Source organism: Panulirus ornatus, chromosome 9 (genome assembly GCF_036320965.1).
Source record: "Panulirus ornatus isolate Po-2019 chromosome 9, ASM3632096v1, whole genome shotgun sequence".
NCBI classification, from domain to species: domain Eukaryota; kingdom Metazoa; phylum Arthropoda; class Malacostraca; order Decapoda; family Palinuridae; genus Panulirus; species Panulirus ornatus.
Window position 1 is genome coordinate 30,677,059 of NC_092232.1, and position 23,091 is coordinate 30,700,149.

The 23,091-nt window shown below is 39.3% G+C and overlaps 1 protein-coding gene across 7 annotated transcripts in view; it reads left to right on the top strand.

The window, feature by feature from the left end:
- Positions 1-23,091, top strand: part of LOC139750309 (coiled-coil domain-containing protein 39-like) — a 512,953-nt gene that overhangs the window by 478,029 nt on the left and 11,833 nt on the right. For all 7 annotated transcript variants that reach the window (XM_071664954.1, XM_071664953.1, XM_071664952.1 and 4 more), the window contains one exon: positions 10,612-10,787. In XM_071664954.1, the coding sequence (XP_071521055.1) occupies positions 10,612-10,787 (176 nt within the window). The remainder of the gene's footprint in view (positions 1-10,611; positions 10,788-23,091) is intronic.

Sequence of the window (23,091 nt, forward strand, 5' to 3'; positions counted from 1 at the left end):
ACCTTTACACCAACCCCTTTAGTCCTATTGTCATATACTCCCCATCATGCATTCTTTCCACATACCCAAACCAATTCAAAGTATTACATTCCACCTACTTTACCACTCTGCCATTCGTTTCCTTTGCATTCCTTGTCATACCAGATCTCTCATATACCCCTTCATTACTTTCTTTATTCTGTTTAGCCATACCACATGCTCATTTCAAATAACTCATTTGCACAGCCTCTGTAACTCATCCTATATCCATGTTTTGTCTGTGTAGGTCACTGTTGGTAGGACTATGCTAATCCTTGGTCCTTTCTTCACTTCCATACTTACACCTTTACCTTTCATGCTTCTATTAAAGGACCCAGTGACTATTTTACCTTGTACTGCTCCTTCCCTTATTTCTTCTATATCACCAGACTTACCAAGAGAGCTCCCATATACTTAAATTCTGTCACCTCTTCCAGCAACTCTACCCTCAGCAAGCCATACAGTATCATCAGCAAACAGGCTTGTCACTAGCAACTTTACCTTACCATCACACTCTATCTCTGCACCCCTTTTTCTTAATTTTGCTTTCATCTCTCTTACCACTTCATCCATATGTATTGTTAAAAAGCCATTGGGACATCACAATCCTGTCTAATGCCTACATATGTACCGAAACTTCTGTATCTCTCCAGCCGCTCTCACACATGCATTGGCTTCTCTATAGAAGGCATTCATACATCGAACAGTTGTTCTCTTGCCCCATATATCCTTAGCACATTCCATAAAGCATTCTACTTGATTGTCATACACTTTCTCCAGATTCAGATACTTTTCCATAGTCATTCTCAATGCAGAAATCTGATCCACACATTTCCTACCTTCCCTAAAACCCCCTTGCTTCTGCATTCAGTCGCTTCCATCACTCCATCAATCAACACTCTTGAATACACTTTTCCTGGTATACTTAACAGACTTATTCCCCTGTAGTAACTACATACATCCTTAGCACCTTCTCCTTTGGATAAAGGAATGACAGTAGCTTTCACCCAATCCTCAGGCACACTCTTCTGCTTCAGTGCTAGATTATCCACTCTTTCACACTTTCTCTTTCATCATATCTGTTCATAAGAAAGCAGACTAGAAACAGGCATTGAACTACATATCGATCTCAACATTTATGGTGTGTGAGGTTCTGAAAAAGATTATTAAAGCAAGTCAGTGACTATCTGTTGAGGAGAAATTCTATAAGCGAGAGAAAGCATTGTTTCGGGGAGAAGGGGTCATGTGTAACAAACCTCTTAGAGTTTTACAAGACAATAAGCTCATTCTTGGACAAAAAGGAAGGCAGTGTGGATTGGTATCTGGACCCCTGGAAGGTATTTGACTCTGTACCACATAGGAGGCTTGCTGTGAAGTTGGATCACCAAGCAGGAATAAGGGGGAAACTTCTATGATGGATTTAAGATTATCTCGTTGGGATGCAGTAAATGACGCATGTCAAAGGAGCCTTTCCTAAAAGGTTAAGGTGGCCAGTGGAATGCTGCATGGTTAGGATCTTGGACCATTACTCTTCTTGATTTATCTTATAAACTTGCCTGAAGGTATGAAATCCTACCTGAATATGTTCACAGATGATGCAAAGGTCACAAGAGAAGTGAAAAGCGAGGGGGTATGCATCAGCTTACAGGGGCACCTAAGCAGACTCCAAAGTTGGTTGGAAATATGGTTGATGAAATTCCACCCAAGTAAATGTAAAAGTAATGAGGATGGGTTGAAGCAAAAGATGGCCTCAATATTATTGTTATTCAGTAAAAAATAGGCTTCAAGATTCTGTGTGAGAGAGACTTGGAAGTAGACATTGTTCCTAACCTATTCCCAGTATCCCATATTAGAACAGCTAAGGAGACAAACTGTCTTCTGACAAATATCAGATTAGCTTTCAGGTATATGGATAAGGAAATGTTTAGCAAGCTTCATAGGCCAAAACTAGAATATGCTTCAAAGGGTTGGCTGCTGCACCTAATGATGCACAAAGAACTCATAAAGAAGGCCCTAGGAGGGCAACAAAGATGGTATTAAAGTTAAGAGAGCTAACTTATAGGCTGGAGGCTTTGAATTTATTGGTAACCTGATCACAACCTTTTAATATCTAAAAATGATAAGTGAAGTGGACAGCAGACAGTACTTTAAGAGATGTAGGGATAGAGCAACCAGAGGATGCAACATGAAAAAAAGAAATTTGTCAATGAGGATGTAAAGTAATACTTTTATAATGTAAGACTGGTGAAGACTGGTAAATGAATGGAACAGACAGCATACATAGATTCCAGAGGTTGTTGTTGAAAGTGTGGAAGAGACAAGGACCCACTAGTGTAAAACTACCTCCCCATACAGTACAAATAGGTTATGACACGCACAAATACACAGGGAAGAAGAGCATAGTGGTGTTATTATTATATAATCCTCTAAAGAACTGGACCAGTATATAATGATAACAATGAAGGAACAATAGGGATGATACATGAAGTAGTGAAATGCTAACTTCATAGAGATGGTAAAGTAGTAATGAAAGGGGATTTCTCATGGCGATAGGAAATCATGGAAAGAAGTTTTTAGAGTGTATACTGGAAAATTTCCTTACCAGTATATTGTGGAGCATACTAGGATGAGAGAGACATAAATCATCATTACTAGATTTTATCCTCATTCATACCAACAAGGTATTGATAACATCATGTTCAATACACCAGTTGGAAGAAGTGATCATGTAATGCTTAAGTTTGAATATGTGGTAAAAGAGGACATTAAAAGAGCAGAGGTGAGACAAGAAATAAAGAGGAGACATAATCGCATACTCTTCATAAGCCTGAATAATTTCTCTGGTAATGTAGATTAGGAAATGGAATCAGGGCTTTGTGTGAAGAGGTTCTGCGAAATTTATAATCAAGGACTAGAGGCATGTTACCACAAGCCTATATTCAGAGGAAGCAATAAGAAGTAGGAAGAAATAGTTTAATGAAAGATGTCTGAAAGCATAGGAGCTTTGAGATGGGCAGTGGCAAAGATGTAAATGGCACTTAGTCAGCCAGCTTATGCAAGGTATGAGAGAGCACGCAACAAGTATAGCAGAATAAGAAATGAGGTACAAGGAAACTGAAAAGAATATTATGGACAAGGCAGGAGGAAAATCCAAAACTTTTCCATAAATTCATCAGGAGTCAGGTGTCAGTTAAGGAGTGGCCAATAAGGTTAAGGGATTCAGAGGGAAAAGTTTTCGAGGATGATGTAAGGATATATGAAGAACTGATTAGCAAGTTCAAAAGTGTTTTCAAAATGGAAGGCACCAAAGCCCCAGCATCAGTGAGATGGAATGGGGAGGAGGATTTGGAAATTGTTGGGATATCTAAAAGAAAAATTTAATAGGTGATGAAATTCTATCATATTTGCTAAAGATGTTTGCAGATATGCAAGGTAAACCATTTGAATTACTGATCAAGGTATTGCTGGACAGAGGCATAGTGCCATGGGAATGGAAAAAGGCAAACCTCATACTACATATAAGAAAAGAGGCTAGGAACAGGCTTTGAGTTACAGACTGGTCTCTGATGAGTGTGGTGTATAATGTTCCAGTGAAGATTATTATAAGGCAAGTTGACTTTCTGTGGAGAAACTTCCTTAGTGAGGGACAGCATTATTTTAGGGAAAGGAGGCCATGTGTAACTCAAGATTTTAAGAAAAAGCCAGTGCTGTCCTAGACAAAAGGAAAAGCTGGATGGACTGTCTGTATCTAGACTGCCAGAAAGCATTTGACATTTTGCCATATAGGAAGCTGACATTGAAGCTGAATCACAAAGCAAGAATAAGGGAAAAACTCCTTTGTTAGATTGAAGATTATGTCAGTGGGAGGGAACAAAGGATGCTTGTCAGAGGACCCTTTTCCAAACGGGTTGAGGTGACCAGCAGAGTGCCACGGGGCTTGTTTTTGTGGCCATTGCTCTTCTTGACCTATGTTAATGACTTGCTTGAAGGTATGGAATCCTCCCTGATTATGTTTGCATATGATGCAAAAGTCATGAGTGAAGTGAAATACAAAGAGGATTGCATCAGCTTACAAGGGTACCTAAACAGACTGTCATGAAATGTGGTTGATGAAATTCAATTTAAAAGAGCTGGCTGGAGGCCTTGAATTCACCCACCTTGGAAGAGAGAAGTTTGAAGGGTGACCTTATAACTTTTATATATCTAAAAGAGATTGATAAGGTGGATACTTCACAGTTTTTTGAGAGATGTAGGGATAGAGCAATCAGAGAACATAATATGAAATCAAGGAAGTAGGTTCCAAACAAGGATGAAAGAAATACTTTCATAGTATAAGAAGTATTGATGAATGGAACAGATTCATTGAGGACATGGTTAATGTAAACAGCATATATGAATTTAAGAGGTTGTATGATAGTAGGGAGTGTTGAAGAGGTGGTGTCCTTTGAGTATAAAACAACATTCCATCAGTATGTGTAGGTAATTATAGACACACACACACACACACACACACACACACACACACACACACACACACACACACACCTGGCTTAGGCCAGGATGTGAAAGAGGGTACACATATGAGGAATGACATGGTACATATATACAAGGTTAAGAGGCAGGGCAGCATAAGTGTAAAACTCTCTCCTCATAACACACAAATAGTAATCATATATGCACTTAAAGAAGCACAAAAAACTAACAAAGTCCAGAGGAGAGCCTTAAAGATCGTACTTGTATTAAGAAACCTGAGTTACAAGAAGAGTGAAGCATGACCTGATCACATCCTTTAGGCTTTTAAGCCACTTTAATGATGCTGATAGTCAGAAGTTTTGCGAAAGACACTGGGAGAGAACAACCAAAGTTCATGATATGAAATTGAAGGAGAAACTTGTTGGAAAGGATGTAAAGTGGTACATTTATAGCTTAAGAGTTGGGGATGAAAAGAATGAACTGAGTTATGAGATGGTGAATTTGTATAGCATACAGGAGTTTGAAAACTTGTCTGATAATATAGAGAGTTCAAGAGATTGGGCCCTGAGAGTGTAGAACTCCCTCTCCATACAGTACACATAGGTGAGTACAATGTAACACACATGGATGTAAGTGGCGAGCAACCACAGACCAGGGAGGTATTATTGCTTGGATATTGGGAAGTTTAGTCATGGGGGCAAGTTAGCCACCATTACAGTAGCGTCAGGTTTTCTCCTTTGGTCTTTTCTTTTTGCTTCACATGTACTTAAGTTGCTACTGTTTATTCCACAAACACGCACTCTCGCCTTCTTATATATATCATCCGATAACTTCTACCTCACACGACTCTTTGTCTTAACTGTAGATTTTGCTGTAGTGAGTGTTGTTGGCAAAATGTTGTCATGGGTAAAAAAAGTTGAAGAGAAGGGGCCTCACAAGTATAGGACTCTTTCCTTATGCTATACATATGTTACATTTAGGGGCAATGGTAGCAGAAGCAGTAGCTACAGAGAACCAGGGCTTAGAAGTAAAGGTATGTGGACAGGATTACCTGTTTTACAGGCAATAGGGAGATAAGTAACATAACACCCCAGGAGTGTTTTAGAAGTAAATATATATGGATGCAATTACTTTTATGCATAAATCAAAGCAATGTCTCATGAAATAACTGTGACCAGCACCGACTGAGCAGCAGTTACTGATTAGGACATCCACCACCCTAATTATTTTAAACCATCCATAAATCATACAAAAACAATGTATACTCTAGTAAAATGAGTCTCTGAAATATTTGACTTTCTGAAATATTTTGTGCATTCAGAACTCCTTCCAAAACTCCTCGTAAAAGTAGATCAACTTTTTGGCCCTGAATGATCTGGTTGGAATTAATCAATCTGATGTACAAATTTCCTACAGTCTGGCCTTCAAATTAAATCTTGGAAAATTGAATCATCCTCTTCACAGTGACAGACAAGTATACTAACATTTCTTTAACAATACTTCATCATCTGTTGAGAAGAGAAGAGGTTATACCAAGATTGAAAAGTCACCTATAACAAGATTGTGTCATTACCAGTGAATTTCTTACTCCAGAGAAGTCCATCATTTCCCTACTGTAGTGCAGTCTTGGAGCTGTAGAAGCTTCATAAAAGGGACCCTAGGGTTGTTTGATTGGAGTAATCAGTATTGGTAAAATTCTCCTAAATTTAAATGTAGCTGTTATATAGAAGTAAGCTTATAATGAGATTTCAGAGACCATTTATGAATAGATATAAAATTATGGTACAAAATGACATAAAGTAGCTTATGATAATAATAATCAAATATTATAGAAAGGGAGAAAAATTTTGTCATCATTTGTTCTTGATTTAGGAAGGTAGTGAAATGGACATGGTTGCTTCGCTGGTATCTAGTGTAAATCATTGAAAAACAGTTAATTGTGCTTACAGTAGCATTTATTGGGAGCACATGTGTATCTATATTTGTAGGTGTTAATCACTGTGAATATAAACCAGATTAAACAAATAAGTGTGTCAAACAGTTTTTACAAGAAAATCAGGCTGATATTCCTTTAAGAGGGACAGAAGGGGTTAGAATAATTATAAAGCATATAAATCATCCTTATTGAGTTGGTTAACGTTATGATGTATAGCTCATGGGAGAGCAATTGTCCTGTCTTCCCCTCCCTTTAATATATCTCACTTTGTTTATGGTATCATTAAAGACTGACAGTCCCAGATCTTTATATATTTATTTATTTTGCTTTGTCGCTGTCTCCTATGTTAGCGAGGTAGCGCAAGGAAACAGATGAAAGAATGGCCCAACCCGCCCACATACACCTGTACATACATACACGTCCACACACGCAAATATACATGCCTATACATCTCAATGTACACATATATATACACACACAGACATATACATATATACACATGTACATAATTCATACTGTCTGCCTTTATTTGTTCCCATCGCCACCCCGCCACACATGGAATAACAACCTCTTCCCCCCTCATGTGTGCGAGGTAGCGCTAGGAAAAGACACCAAAGGCCCCATTCGTTCACACTCAGTCTCTAGCTGTCATGTAATAATGCACCGAAACCACAGCTCCCTTTCCACATCCAGGCCCCCACAACTTTCCATGGTTTACCCCAGACGCTTCACATGCCATTGACAGCACGTCAACCCCGGTATACCACATCGTTCCAATTCACTCTATTCCTTGCATGCCTTTCACCCTCCTGCATGTTCAGGCCCCGATCACTCAAAATCTTTTTCACTCCATCTTTCCACCTCAAATTTGGTCTCCCACTTCTCCTCGTTCCCTCCACCTCTGACACATATATCCTCTTTGTCAATCTTTCCTCACTCATTCTCTCCATGTGACCAAACCATTTCAAAACACCCTCTTCTGCTCTCTCAACCACACTCTTTTTATTTCCACACATCTCTTACCCTTACATTACTTACTCGATCAAACCACCTCACACCACATATTGTCCTCAAACATCTCATTTCCAGCACATCCACCCTCCTGTGCACAACTCTATCCATAGCCAACACCTCGCAACCATACAACATTGTTGGAACCACTATTCCTTCAAACATACCCATTTTTGCTTTCTGAGATAATGTTCTCGACTTCCAAACATTCTTCAATGCTCCCAGGATTTTCGCCCCCTCCCCCACCCTATGATCCACTTCCGCTTCCATGGTTCCATCCGCTGCCAGATCCACTCCCAGATATCTAAAACACTTTACTTCCTCCAGTTTTTCTCCATTCAAACTTACCTCCCAATTGACTTGACCCTCAACCCTACTGCACCTAAGGGGAGAAAGAATACTTCCCACGCATTCCTCACGTGTCGTAGAAGGCAACTAAAGGGGACGGGAGCGGGGGGTCAGAAACCCTCCCCTCCTTGTATTTTAACTTTCTAAAAGGGGAAATCCCAGATCTAGTTACCTTATATCTGGAATGCACCAGAAATTGGCTATTTTGGGGTTAAGAATTAGAGGAAAAAATAAAATGGAATAACCAGTAACTATCATAAGTTGTAAAAACATTCTGTATCATCTCAGCAGGCAAAAATGTATTGAATCAGTGTTAAAAAGATCAGGAATCAATGTTGAACTGACGTTGAAAACATATTGGGTTTGCAAGCTGAATCAGCATTAGGTTTGTAACATTGATACTGCATTATGTGTACAATGATGATACAACTTTATGTGTACAGCATTCATATGATGTTTTATCAATGTTGTTTGGTTCAAGATTCATCCAAAATTGTGTGCACAATGTTGATATTATATCAGTGTTGTATTAATATTATATACCCTGCTGCAAATCAACTGGCATATTTAGTATACATTATACTAACAGCTAAAGAGATTTATCCTACAGTCCTTGCTTTATAAGCAGAAAATGCCAATACTTTGGTAGTATATAACAGCTTTTACGTATGCACCAAGGTACATATTTCATACTTTATAACTATTATCTATACATACCAGGCCAAATTACCCAAAACTGGAAAATTTCAAAATCCAACATGGCTTAGGTCACAAATATTATAGGTTTCGGATTGTACACTTTTATTGAGTTGGAGGCTCCACATCAAGACTGGATCTTGATCAAAAAATATAGAGGTTAGTGAAAGGAAGAAAGGAGAGACAAGGGAAATTATTTATGGATTTTGGAAGAAGCAAAAAACTTGTCTTTTTTAAAAGGAATTTTTCACTTCCTCTAGTAAGTATGCCAGGTCATTGTTATTAGAAAAGACATGAGAGGGTAGAGAGTGCCATAGCTATAAGTTGTACAAAAAGAAGCAGTTCTCAGAATGGCCCACCCTTGAGTTGAGAATGGCCAAACAGACCTGTATGAGTGTATACATTATTTTAGAACAATCATTTATGATTTTTTTTTTTTAATTTTCCAAAAGAAGGAACAGAGAAGGGGGCCAGATGAGGATATTCCCTCAAAGGCCCAGCCCTCTGTTCTTAACGCTACCTCGCTAATGCAGGAAATGGTGAATAGTATGAAAGATATAAAATAAGATGAACAGCTGAAGATTACTTCATGAATTGAAATTGAAAGTGTTTGCATGCTGGTCCTCACTACTTTAGATGCTGTTACCCAGGTTTGTCGCACAGATGATAGCTAAACCCCCACCAGGGCCCCCAAAGTGGTAAAAGACATAACCTCATTTCCCCTTGTCCTTTAGTCTTGAGCAAGCATGTGTCTCGCGACCCTTCCCAGTGACATAGTTCCTTTATTTACAGTTAGAATTTCTTATCTGCCATGGCACCTTGTCTGTTACCTTCTTAAGCTTGGTGACCAAACTTATGCTGCTTATTGAAATTTGAAACATACCTCTATCCTCATACTTAAGGCAGTTATGATATTAAACAGTATGAAGTTTACATCACGACTTCCTTGATATTTCTCTTAAATTAATTTTCTAGTGAAAGATTAGGTCAGTCCATAATTCCTCTCACAGGAAGGTTCTTGTTACTTTCTCCTAACATAATGATAGCCATGGCTTGGTTTCATATTCTTTGTATGTATATTTGTTGTTTGTTGTATGTGAAAAGTTACTTCAGGTAAGGCTGTATCATTATGAGTGTAGTCTAATCAAAGAACTTCTCAATCCAAAGGAGTTCACATTTCCCAGCTACTGGAAGTAGCACAGTCTTAGGATGCAGAAGCCTCTGGAAGGAGATCCTGGGCAACACCAGGGCTCATTTCTTTTAAAAATTGGTCTTGGAGAAATTACAGATGAAATTAGATATCTTTCCTATTTCTTTATAGGGATCTTTTCATCTTTCCCAGAGGCCTTTGTTGTGTGCTTTCAGCTTGTCTGCTTCATTAGTGTCTTCACATGAACGGTGATTCATTGCTTGTCTTTGGATTGGTCTAATGCTGTCCAGAGAAGAACTGTTATGGTAATGGTTTGATAGAGTGGATTCCAACTATAGGGATGCCACCTTAATATCCCTTGTGGAGCAGGTTGCAGAAGTATCATGTGGGGCATTGCATCCATGATCATTGCTGATGGGTATATTACTGTATACCCATACCATATCAGAGTTTATCTGTAAGCACATAACATGTCCTTTCTCCTGGCATCTCCCTGGTCAATTTTTTATACATTTCTGACACAACTGTAACAGTTATGTCTGAAGTTGAGCCATCAAATGTTTTATGATTTTTGGCACACCTTAGTCCCATGTATACTTAAGATTGGAGCTGATGAAATCACCCTGACTGATGGTTTAAAAGGCATTGTAGTTTGGTGGTACCATTTTGTCTTATGTAATAAAGAAAGGCTCCAAAGGTGGGTGAAGCATAATCAGGTTGTGATATTTGAACATCACTGTTTATTCCCAAAGGTATTTCAGATTTGCTAGAGCATCCAGTTGTAGCTGTGTGGCAGTGGCATCATCAGAAACATAGAATGCTACCCTCTCCACTTTGTGTCCCAGGGGATGAAAAAAATAGATGTTTTATTTCTGGTAATTTTTTTATAGAAAGATTAGCTATTGCATGCCTGCATTACTTTTTTTTATAGTTAATTCCCATTGCACTTCTTTTACAATATTTTATTGATTTATTTCAGTACGATATAGAGCTTCGGTTAGCCCAAGAGCGTCTACGTTCCATAAATTCCCTTCTTGGTGATGCAGTATCATCTCATTCAGAAGCAAGTGAAGCAGTCATTATATACTGCCAGCAAGTCAACATCCCACCTCCAGATGTAATGAAGTTAACCAAGAGAGAATCATTTGGCTCCAGGTAACTAGGACAGTATGATTATATATATGTATTGTTGAAAATACTCCCTGTTCATGCAGGATAGTCCATAAAAAGCATTGTCCAGACCACCAAATCCACTTGATCATCTCAGAGAGATACTGTGTGTACTTACACTCCTTTCACTAACATACTGACTCCTCTTTTTTATATCCCAATTTAGGTCTTCCCCTTATTATTTCATTATTTCAGCTCTTTCATATGTTAGTTCTGTTCCCAGGGATAAAGGTAACTAGTTGTTTATTTACCCAAGTCAGTTCTTTCTAGAATTTTCACACAACTTTACTGAGGTATAGTTGTTCGGTGGTAATTCTGTCATTTACTCTCATATTTTGTGATATTCAGTAAAGCATCTTTCATTTGATAATGTAAAGATGACAACATAGTGAATCATTAATTCATATACTCCATAATCTCAGTATTCATCCATTTGTATGTATTTTGATGTAGAACTTAAAACAGATGTTACTATTTTTTTTTTCAATTCATAATATGATGGAAACTAAATCTATAGTGTAGAAACATATACACCCCATTCCAACCTGAACACGGATAGCATAATTTGGGATTCCCATTCAACTGAAATCCATGCTGTTAGAATCAATTACAACATGGTAATATGGGGGTTAAGTTCCAGTCCCTCCTCTGATTTATACTAACCCAACACCCCCCACTGAAAGGAAAGAGAGAGTACTCTTGGTCTAGGAGTGTGATACGGTTGCAACATGGTGATAGAGTGAGAGTTCTGAAGGAGCATGGGTGGTGGAGGGAGTGATGATGGTGATGAAGTGAAGGTGGTGATGGATCAAGGGTATTAATGGATTGAAGTGTATGTTGTTGTGGAGTCAGGATGGTGATGAATTGAGGGTTATGACAGAGCAGGGATGGTGATGGGGTGGAGTGAGGCTGGTACCAGTGCCATGGTCCTAGTTTCAAAACAATGTCAATGGAAATTAAAGTTAAAGCTTAGAAACTGACTGTTTATAGGCAACAGTGGCAACAACATTGGTATTCTGTTTTGTGGCTGCAAAATATTTTTAGCTACAGAGGGGTCCCAGTCATACAAAGCTTCATGTAAAAAGATTTGTTTCAACAAATGTCAAAATTTATGACCAAATGCCTCGTCATAATGGAAAATGCTTCCCAACAATAAATAGCATACATGAAGAAACATTCAAATTGTACATATGAATTACTTCGGACTATGTGGGAACCAGCCCAGTAATGTGATTTGGTTCCACTGCACATGCATTTCTCTACTGCCGGGGAAGAGGGAGGCTCATTTCAGCTGAAATATCATTTCTGAATGTTTGCTCCACATGTATAGACATGCCATGGTATCATTCATTATCACAATATCTGTTTTATATATGTATATAGAGTGTAAGAAAGTATATTCTAGATTGATATCGGTAAAACTGAAAGTGGATGGAGAGAGATGGGTGATTATTGGTGCCTATACACCTGGTCATGAGAAGAAAGATCATGAGAGGCAAGTGTTTTGGGAGCAACTTAGTGAATGTGTTAGCAGCTTTGATGCATGAGATTGGGTTTTAGTGATGGGTGATTTAAATGCAAAGGTGAGTAATTGGCAGTTGAGGGTATAGTTGGTGTACTTGGGGTATTCAGTGTTGTAAATGGAAATGGTGAAGAGCCTGTGGATTTGTGTGCTGAAAGAGGACTGGTGATTGGGAATACCTGGTTTAAAAAGAGGGATATACATAAGTATATGTATGTGAGTAGGAGAGATGGTCAAAGGGCATTATGGGATTATGTGTTAATTGATAGGCGTGTCAAAGAGAGACTTTTGGGTGTTAATGTGCTGAGAGGGGCAACTAGAGGGATGTCTGATCACCATCTTATGGAGGCAAAGATGAAGATTTGTAGAGGTTTTCCTAAAGGAGAAGAAAATGTTGGGATGAAGAGAGTGGTGAGAGTGAGTGAGCTTGGAAAGGAGTCTTGTGTGAGGAAATACCAAGAGAGATTGAGTGTAGAAGGGCAAAAGATGAGAGCAGATGATGTTAGGGGAGTGAGATTGAGTGTAGAATGGCAAAAGATGATAGCAAATGATGTTAGAGGAGTGGGTGAGGAGTGGAATACATTTAGGGAAGCAGTGATGGCTTGCATAAAAGATGCTTGTGGCATGAGAAAGGTGGGAGGTGGTCAGATTAGAAAGGGAAGTGAGTGATGGGATGAAATAGAATTGCTAGTAAAAGAGAAAAGAGAAGCATTTGGACTGTACTTGAAAGGAAAGCAGCAGGCAGTCAAGAGAAAGGTGCAAGAGGTGCAAAAGAGGGCATATGAGAGTTGGGGTGAGAGAGTATCTTTAAACTTTAGGGAAAGTAAAAAATGTTTTGGAAGGAGGTCAATAACATGCATAAGACAAGAGAACAAATGGGAACATCAGTGAAGGAGGCAAGTGGGAAAGTAATAACAGATAATGACAAAGTGAGAAGGAGTTGGAGTGAGAATGTTAAAAGTTTGTTGAATGTGTTCGATGATAGAGTGGCAGGTAAAGAGTGTTTTGGTCAGGGTGGTGTGCGAAGTGAGAGGTTCAGGGAGAATGGTTTGGTTAAGAGAGAAGAGGCAGTGAAAGCTTTGCAGAAGACAAAATCCAGCAAGGCGGCAGGTTTGGATGGTATTGCAGAGGAATTTATTGAAAAAGGGGGCGACTGTGTTGTTGATTGGTTGGTTAGGATATTCACTGTATGTATGGATCATGGTGAAGTGCCTGAGGATTGACGGATTGCATGCATAGTGCCATTGTACAAAGGCAAAGGGGATAAAGGTGAGTGTTCAAACTACAGAGGCATAAGTTTGTTGAGTATTCCTGGTAAGTTATTTGGGAAGGTATTGTCTGAGAGGATGAAGGCATGTACAGAGCATCAGATTGGGGAGGAGCAGTGTGGTTTCAGAAGTGGTTGAGGATGTGTTGATGAGGGGTTTACTTTGAAGAATGTATGTGAGAAATACTTAGAAAAACAGATGGATCTGCATGTGGCATATATGGATCTGGAGAAGGCATATGATAGAGTTGATAGAGATGCTTTGTGGAAGGTCTTAAGAGTATGTGGTGTGGGAGGTAGGGTGCTAGAGGCAGTGAAAAGTTTTTACCAAGGATGTGAGGCATGTGTGCGAGTAGAGAGAGAGGAGAGGGATTGGTTCTCAGTGAATGTTTGTCTGCAGCAGGGGTGTGTGATGTCCCCATGCTTGTTTAATTTGTTTATGGATGGGGTGGTTAGGGAGGTAAATGGAAGAGTTTTGGGGAGAGGGGCAAGGATGCAGTCTTTTGGGGATGAGAGGGCCTGGGAACTGAGTCAGTTGTTGTTCGCCAGTGATACAGCTATGGTGGCTGATTCAAGTGAGAAACTGCAGAAGTTGGTGACTGAGTTTGGAAAAGTTTGTGAAAGGAGAAAGTTGAGAGTAAATGTGAATAAGAGCAAGGTTATTAGGTTCAGTAGGGTTGAGAGACAGTTTAATTAGGGTGTAAGTTTGAATGGAGAAAAATTGGACATTAGCCTTTTACTGTCTCTGTCACTTTTGTCATTTATACCATTTATTTGTGGCAGTTTTCTTAAAGGTATACCTGAATTGATAAAATATTTGTCTAAATGACTTTTGAAGGTATTTATAGTCTTTGCATTCACTACATCTGATGGTAACATATTCCAGTACTCAACACACCTGTAGGAAAAGAAGCTTTTTCCCATGTCTGTTCTACATCTTTTAGATTTGGGTTTTATTCCATTTGTCCTGGTAACCACATTTTCTTGTATATTGAAAAGATGTTCATGATTTACTTTATCAAACTTGTTCAGAATTTTGAACACTTGGATGAAGTCTACATGTTTTAAGGGAGAAGAGATCCAATGCTTTAGCCTCTCTTTGTATGCCAGATTTCTAAGGGATGGGATCAGTTTTGTCACACATTTTTGTCCTTGCTCTAATTTTTTCTCATCTTTTTGATAGTTTGGGGACCAAAACTGGACTGCATATTCAAGGTGTGGTCTTACTAGAGAATTATGTGTGAGAATTGTTTCTGGTGTCTTGCGTTCTATGTTCCTGGCTATGAAATCTAACATTTGGTTGCATTTTTTACTTCTAATTGTTGCTGATGACATCTCCAAGGTACTTTTCTTCATTTACTTTAGTCTGAGTTTCTGAATTGTTTGTAGTCTTAACGTATATTCTTGTTTCCAAAATACATAACTTTACACTTGTCTGCATTAAACTTCATTTGCCATTTGTCTGACCTCTCTGCTAGTAAGTTAAGATCTCTTTGAATCATTTTGCAGTCCCACCTGTTTACAGCTCTACATCCTAGTTTAGTATCATCAGCAAATTTGGAGATCTGCGATATAAGACAGAGTTCTAGGTCATTAATGTTTATTATGAAAAGAATTGGGCCTATGACCGACCATTGTGACACACCACTCGTTACATATAACCAATCTGAGGCTTTGCTTTTTAATACTGCATGCTGCTTTCTTCTGGTAAGCCAGTCTCTGATCCATGTACAGGGCTCTTCCCTGATTCCATGTGCTTTGAGTTTACGTAAAAGTCTCTTATGAGGTACTTTATCAAAAACCTTTTGGAAATCTAAATATATTACATCAGACGGTAATTTTTCATCCCAGTTCTGATAAATAAATTGAAATACTCCAGTAAATTCATCGGGCAGGATCTTTTATTGTAGAAGCAGTTTTGGTTTTCCAGTATGATTATGTGATCTAGAAACGTGACGATGTTATCTTGTACCATTTTTTTCCATCATTTTACCTAACACTGATGTAAGGCTAATTGGGCCGTAGTTTAAGGAACCCTTTTTGTCTGCTTTTTTTAATCATGGGAGTAGCATCTGCTAGTTTCCAGTCAGTTGGCACCTGACCATCCAATAGAAATCTGTTGAATATTTTTGTTATGGAGTATATCAGCCATCTTCTGACCTCTTTTAAAAATCTTGGATCCAAGTTATCTGGGCTACTGTATTTGTTAGGATTTAACTGGTCAAGTTATTTAAGTACTTCAGAGCTTTTTATTTCTCTAACCTTCAACTCTTCATCATTAGATTCTTGAAGCATTGTCATTAGTTGTGGTATTCAAGATTTTTCTTCAATTGTAAATACAGTTAAGGTGATAATTAAATATGGTAACCATTTCCTTGTCATCAGTAGTTAGTGTGTCATTCATTTCATAACAGTCCAGTTCCTTCTTTTACTGTCTTCCTTTGTCTTATATATTTGAAGAATTCCCTTGGATTATTCGTAACTTTCAAGGGAATTCATTTTTTCCTCGCATTTTTAACCTGGCAATTTTCATCAGTTCCCATTGATTTGAGTTTCTTATATGTTTTCTCCTTTTGGCAAATTAGTCCTTTTATTCTCTTGTTCATCTATGATGGTTGTGAAATATTGGATGTTCTCTTCATAAGTCATGGAATATGTTTATTTTTGTCTCAAGTAGTGTGTTTTTGTAATTATTTCACGCTACGTCTACTGTGTGAATGTGGAGAAGCTTTTTCCAACTGTTACTGCGAATTTTGTGTCTGATTAGTTTTCAAAATTTTTTCAACTGTAATGTGTAATCAAAATCTATCTCTAATGTAATCCAACTGTGATCATTGTTTGACAAATTCTTGCCTACTTCACCAGAGTTGATTAAGTTTATGTCACTGGTGAGGACTAGTCAAGAATGTTTATACCTCTAGTTGATTTTTTAATTACTTGTTTCAGAAAAGTGTCTTCAATCAGTTTCGTTAATCTCATTCCCTCTCGGTCATTAACGTGTTCCAGTTTATGTTTGGACTGTTGAAGTCTCCTACTAGTATAACCTCATTACTGTTTACTGTAGTTTTGATTTCATTGTATAGCATCTTATCGTTGTCTTCTATTTTGCTTAGGAGGTCTGTAAATAACGCCAAGATGTAGTTTACATATGGACTTATCAATAATGTCAATATAAAGAGAGTCGTAAGTGTGAGTGTCTACTTTGCCTCTCTTGATAGCACTTAGATTGTTATCAATGTATATCAAAACTCCACCATCTACCCGGTATAAGCAATCTTTCATAAACAATTTTGTATCTGGGTATTGCTAATTCAGTGATTAAGTGTTTATTCTCAGAGTCTACCCTCATTTCTGAGATTGCAATAATGTTCGGTTTTTCAGTAACTGCAAAGGATGTAAGTTCATCGCATTTTGTAATGATGCTCCAGGCGTTTGTGTATATTAAACTTATTTTCCTTGGAGAAATTTAAAGGTTATAGTTTAGATGTGCTGAGGGTAAGGGAAACTCATATCCTTGGACGGGGTGTTTGGGATGAGGATGGAAAAGATGCATGCAAGTTGAGGGAGGGAGTGGAAGGACCTGTGGTGTAGATGGAATATTTTGCAACATTGAAAATTCTCGTAACCTTTTATATTTTATTTATTTTGCTTTGTTGCTGTCTCCCGCGTTAGGAAGGTAGTGCAAGGAAACAGACGAAAGAATGTCCCAACCCACCCACATACACATGTGTATACATACACATCCACACACAGCACATATACATACCTATACATCTCAATGTATACATATATATACACACACAGGCATATACATATATACCCATGTACATAATTCATATTGTCTGCCTTTATTCATTCCCATCGCCACCCCGCCACACATGGAATAACAACACCCTCCCCCCCTCATGTGTGCGAGGTAGTGCTAGGAAAAAACCAACAAAGGCCCCATTTGTTCACACTCAGTCTCTAGCTGTCATGTAATAATGCACTGAAACCACAGCTCCCTTTCCACATCCAGGCCTCACAGAACTTTCCATGATTTACCCCTGTCGCTTCACATACCCTGGTTCAATGCATTGACAGCACGTCGACCCCGGTATAGCACATCGTTCCAATTCACTCTATTCCTTACATGCCTCATGCATGTTCAGGCCCCGATCACTCAAAATCTTTTTCACTCCATCTTTCCACCTCCAATTTGGTCTCCCACTTCTCCTCGTTCCCTCCACCTCTGACACATATATCCTCTTGGTCAATCTTTCCTCACTCATTCTCTCCATGTGACCAAACCATTTCAAAACACCATCTTCTGCTCTCTCAACCACACTCTTATTATTACCACACATCTCTCTTACCCTATTATTACTTACTCGATCAAACCACCTCACACCACATATTGTCATCAAACATCTCATTTCCAGCACATCCACCCTCCTGCGCACAACTCTATCCATAGCCCACGCCTTGCAACCATACAACATTGTTGGAACCACTATTCCTTCAAACATACCCATTTATGCTTTCGGAGATAATGTTCTCGACTTCCACACATTCTTCAAGGCTCCCAGAATTTTCGCCCCCTCCCCCACCCTATGATTCACTTCTGCTTCCATGGTTCCATCCACTGCCAAATCCACTCCCAGATATCTAAAACACTTCACTTCCTCCAGCTTTTCTCCATTCAAACTTACCTCCCAATTTACTTGACCCTCAACCCTACTGTACCTAATAACCTTACTCTTATTCACATTTACTCTCAACATTCTTCTTTCACACACTTTACCAAACTCAGTCACTAGCTTCTGCAGTTTCTCACATGAATCAGCCACCAGCGCTGTATCATCAGCGAACGACAACTGACACTTCCCAAGCTCTCTCACCCACAACAGACTGCATACTTGCCCCTCTTTCCAAAACTCTTGCATTCACCTCCCTAACAACCCCATCCATAAACAAATTAAACAACCATGGAGACATCACACACCCCTGCCACAAACCTACATTCACTGAGAACCAATCACTTTCCTCTGTTCCTACACGTACACATGCCTTACATCCTCGATAAAAACTTTTCACTGCTTCTAACAACTTGCCTCCCACACTATATATTCTTAATACCTTCCACAGAGCATCTCTATCAACTCTATCATATGCCTTCTCCAGATCCATAAATGCTACAAACAAATCCATTTGCTTTTCTAAGTATTTCTCACATACATTCTTCAAAGCAAACACCTGATCCATACATCCTCTACCACTTCTGAAACCACACTGCTCTTCCCCAATCTGATGCTCTGTGCATACCTTCACCCTCTCAATCAATACCCTCCCATATAATTTACCAGGAATACTCAGCAAACTTATACCTCTGTAATTTGAGCACTCACTCTTATCCCCTTTGCCTTTGTACAATGGCACTATGCAAGCATTCCACCAGTCCTCAGGCACCTCACCATGAATCATTTTTTTTTTCTTTTTTTTTTTGCCGCTGTCTCCCGCGTTTGCGAGGTAGCGCAAGGAAACAGACGAAAGAATTGGCCCAACCCACCCCCATACACATGTATATACATACGTCCACACACGCAAATATACATACCTACACAACTTTCCATGGTTTACCCCAGACGCTTCACATGCCTTGATTCAATCCACTGACAGCACGTCAACCCCAGTATACCACATCGCTCCAATTCACTCTATTCCTTGCCCTCCTTTCACCCTCCTGCATGTTCAGGCCCCGATCACACAAAATCTTTTTCACTCCATCTTTCCACCTCCAATTTGGTCTCCCTCTTCTCCTCGTTCCCTCCACCTCCGACACATATATCCTCTTGGTCAATCTTTCCTCACTCATTCTCTCCATGTGACCAAACCATTTCAAAACACCCTCTTCTGCTCTCTCAACCACGCTCTTTTTATTTCCACACATCTCTCTTACCCTTACGTTACTCACTCGATCAAACCACCTCACACCACACATTGTCCTCAAACATCTCATTTCCAGCACATCCATCCTCCTGCGCACAACTCTATCCATAGTCCACGCCTCGCAACCATACAACATTGTTGGAACCACTATTCCTTCAAACATACCCATTTTTGCTTTCCGAGATAATGTTCTCGACTTCCACACATTCTTCAAGGCTCCCAGAATTTTCGCCCCCTCCCCCACCCTATGATCCACTTCCTCTTCCATGTTTCCATCTGCTGCCAGATCCACTCCCAGATATCTAAAACACTTCACTTCCTCCAGTTTTTCTCCATTCAAACTCACCTCCCAATTGACTTGACCCTCAACCCTACTGTACCTAATAACCTTGCTCTTATTCACATTTACTCTTAACTTTCTTCTTTCACACACTTTACCAAACTCAGTCACCAGCTTCTGCAGTTTCTCACATGAATCAGCCACCAGCGCTGTATCATCAGAGAACAACAACTGACTCACTTCCCAAGCTCTCTCATCCCCAACAGACTTCATCCTTGCCCCTCTTTCCAAAACTCTTGCATTCATGAATCATACATACATTAAATAACCTTACCAACCAGTCAACAATACAGTCACCCCCTTTTTTAATAAATTCCACTGCAATACCATCCAAACCTGTTGCCTTGCCAGCTTTCATCTTCCGCAAAGCTTTTACTACCTCTTCTCTGTTTACCAAATCATTTTCCGTAACCCTCTCACTTTGCACACCACCTTGACCAAAACACCCTATATCTGCCACTCTATCATCAAACACATTCAACAAACCTTCAAAATACTCACTCCATCTCCTTCTCACATCACCACTACTTGTTATCACCTCCCCATTAGCCCCCTTCACTGAAGTTCCCATTTGTTCCCTTGTCTTACGCACTTTATTTACCTCCTTCCAAAACATCTTTTTATTCTCCCTAAAATTTAATGATACTCTCTCACCCCAACTCTCATTTGCCCTCTTTTTCACCTCTTGCACCTTTCTCATGAACTCCTGCCTCTTTCTTTCATACATCTCCCACTCATTTGCATTATTTCCCTTCAAAAATCATCCAAATGCCTCTCTCTTTTCTTTCTCTAATAATCTTACTTCTTCATCCCACCACTCACTACCCTTTCTAATCTGCCCCCCTCCCACGCTTCTCATGCCACAAGCATCCTTTGCGCAAGCCATCACTGCTTCCCTAAATACATCCCATTCCTCCCCCACTCCCCTTACGTCCTTTGTTCTCACCTTTTTCCATTCTGTATTTAGTCTCTCCTAGGACTTCCTCACACAAGTCTCCTCCCAAGCTCACTTACTCTCACCACTCTCTTCAGCCCAACACTCATCTTCTTTTCTGAAAACCCCTACAAATCTTCACCTTCGCCTCCACAAGATAATGATCAGACATCCCTCCAGTTGCACCTCTCAGCACATTAACATCCGAAAGTCTCTTTTTCGCACGCCTATCATTTAACATGTAATCCAATAACACTCTCTGGCCATCTCTCCTACTTACATACGTATACTTATGTATATCTCTCTTTTTAACTGGGTATTCCCGATCACCAGTCCTTTTTCAGCGCATAAATCTACAAGCTCTTCACCATTTCCATTTACAACACTGAACACCCCATGTATACCAATTATTCCCTCAATTGCCACATTACTCACCTTTGCATTCAAGTCACCCATCACTATTACCCAGTCTTGTGCATCAAAACCACTAACACACTCATTCAGCTGCTCCCAAAATACTTGCCTCTCATGATCTTTTTTCTCATGCCCAGGTGCATATGCACCAATAATCACCCATCTCTCTCCATCAACTTTCAGTTTTACCCATATCAATCTTGAGTTTACTTTCTTACACTGTATCACATACTCCCACCACTCCTGTTTCAGGAGTAGTGCTACTCCTTACCTTGTTCTTGTCCTATCACTAACCCCTGACTTTACTCCCAAGACATTCCCAAACCACTCTTCCCCTTTACCCTTGAGCTTCGTTTCACTCAGAGCCGAAACATCCAGGTTCCTTTCCTCTAACGTACTACCTATCTTTCCTTTTTTCTCATCTTGGTTGCATCCACACACATTTAGACACCCCAATCTGAGCCTTCAAGGAGGATGAGCACTCCCTGCGTGACTCCTTCTTCTGCCATTACTGAAAGTACTTAACACAGTTCAAGAAATAAGTTTTGTTTAGATCCCTCCCTTGAAGGTTTCTGAGATCATGCATACAAAAGCAACATTGCATCTGAAATATAAAGTAAATTCCTTTAGCATGACACAAGTAATACAAACACAAAAACATTTACTGATGGCTTAAAAAGTGATGGTGTATGCTTTACCATAGATATTGAAGAAGTAAACTAGTATAGTGCAACTACTGAGAGAATCTTCCATATTTGCTGTGGAATTGTATGGTGTTCAGACTTTACATAGATTGTTTGAATAGGCTCCTAAAAAGAAATTTACAGTATACCCTGATTCCCAGAGTGCACTCCAAGTCAGGCTACCCTACACTCCAATGGATCCCATAGTTCATAAAGTCCAAGATTGGATATTAAGAATTCTTTCAAAGCTTAAGAGTGTAGCATTTTGTTTGCATCCTAGACATGTTGGTATCAGCAGTCCTGAAATAGCAGATGATGGGGTTAAAGCAGCTATACCTTGGATAGCTGGCAATTCTATATATGTTAGATGTAAATAGAAGCTAGAATGGACTTGGAAGCTCAAAAGAATAACATACACATACACAGACATGTACATATATACACATGCACATGTTCATACTTCATTGCCTTCATTTCTGCCGCTACCCTGCCCTACAGGAAACAGCATTACCTCCCCCTGCTTCAGCAAGGGAGCATCAGGAAAATATTCCAAGATCAAAAAAATTTAAATACAAAAGACTTTTGGTCCCAGGCATTTCAGATAAGGGATACTCAACCTGTAATGTCCAGTATTATGTTAACTCATGGTCACTTGATGAAGAGGAGAACTGCACTAGTATATCACCTGAAATTGTGATATTGCCATGGAACATGTGCTAATGGAATTCCAAAATCATAAGAGTCAGAGTCAAGTATGAATTATAGTAAAGGAAGCCAAAATATATGATTTTATTCAAATAACTTAAAGCCTATAGATATATTTTAGATTAAGCCAGATTATGTTATTGTGTTTAAAGAGTTTTAAGTTTTTGATTTCTTTTTCGTGCTAAAAGTAGGTTGCTGACAACAGCTGCCCAGGGTGGTACTACTGTCCTGACTGAGGAGTGTTGAATGGTGCCCAGAACCATCTTACACTCTCCATATCAAGATTGCTGGTGTTACTTTTTGTCTCATCAAAATGGGACTACCGGGCTAGTCCTCCCATCTTCTTACAAGGACCATGCACCTACTCAAATCTTGCTTCTTATTATTTTTTTCACATAAGTGTTCTTGCCAGTTCCTGTCCACTCAAACATTTATAAATATCACTGACAGAGTCCGTCAGATCTATGGCCCCTAGTCCTTGGCATCATGGGGTGCT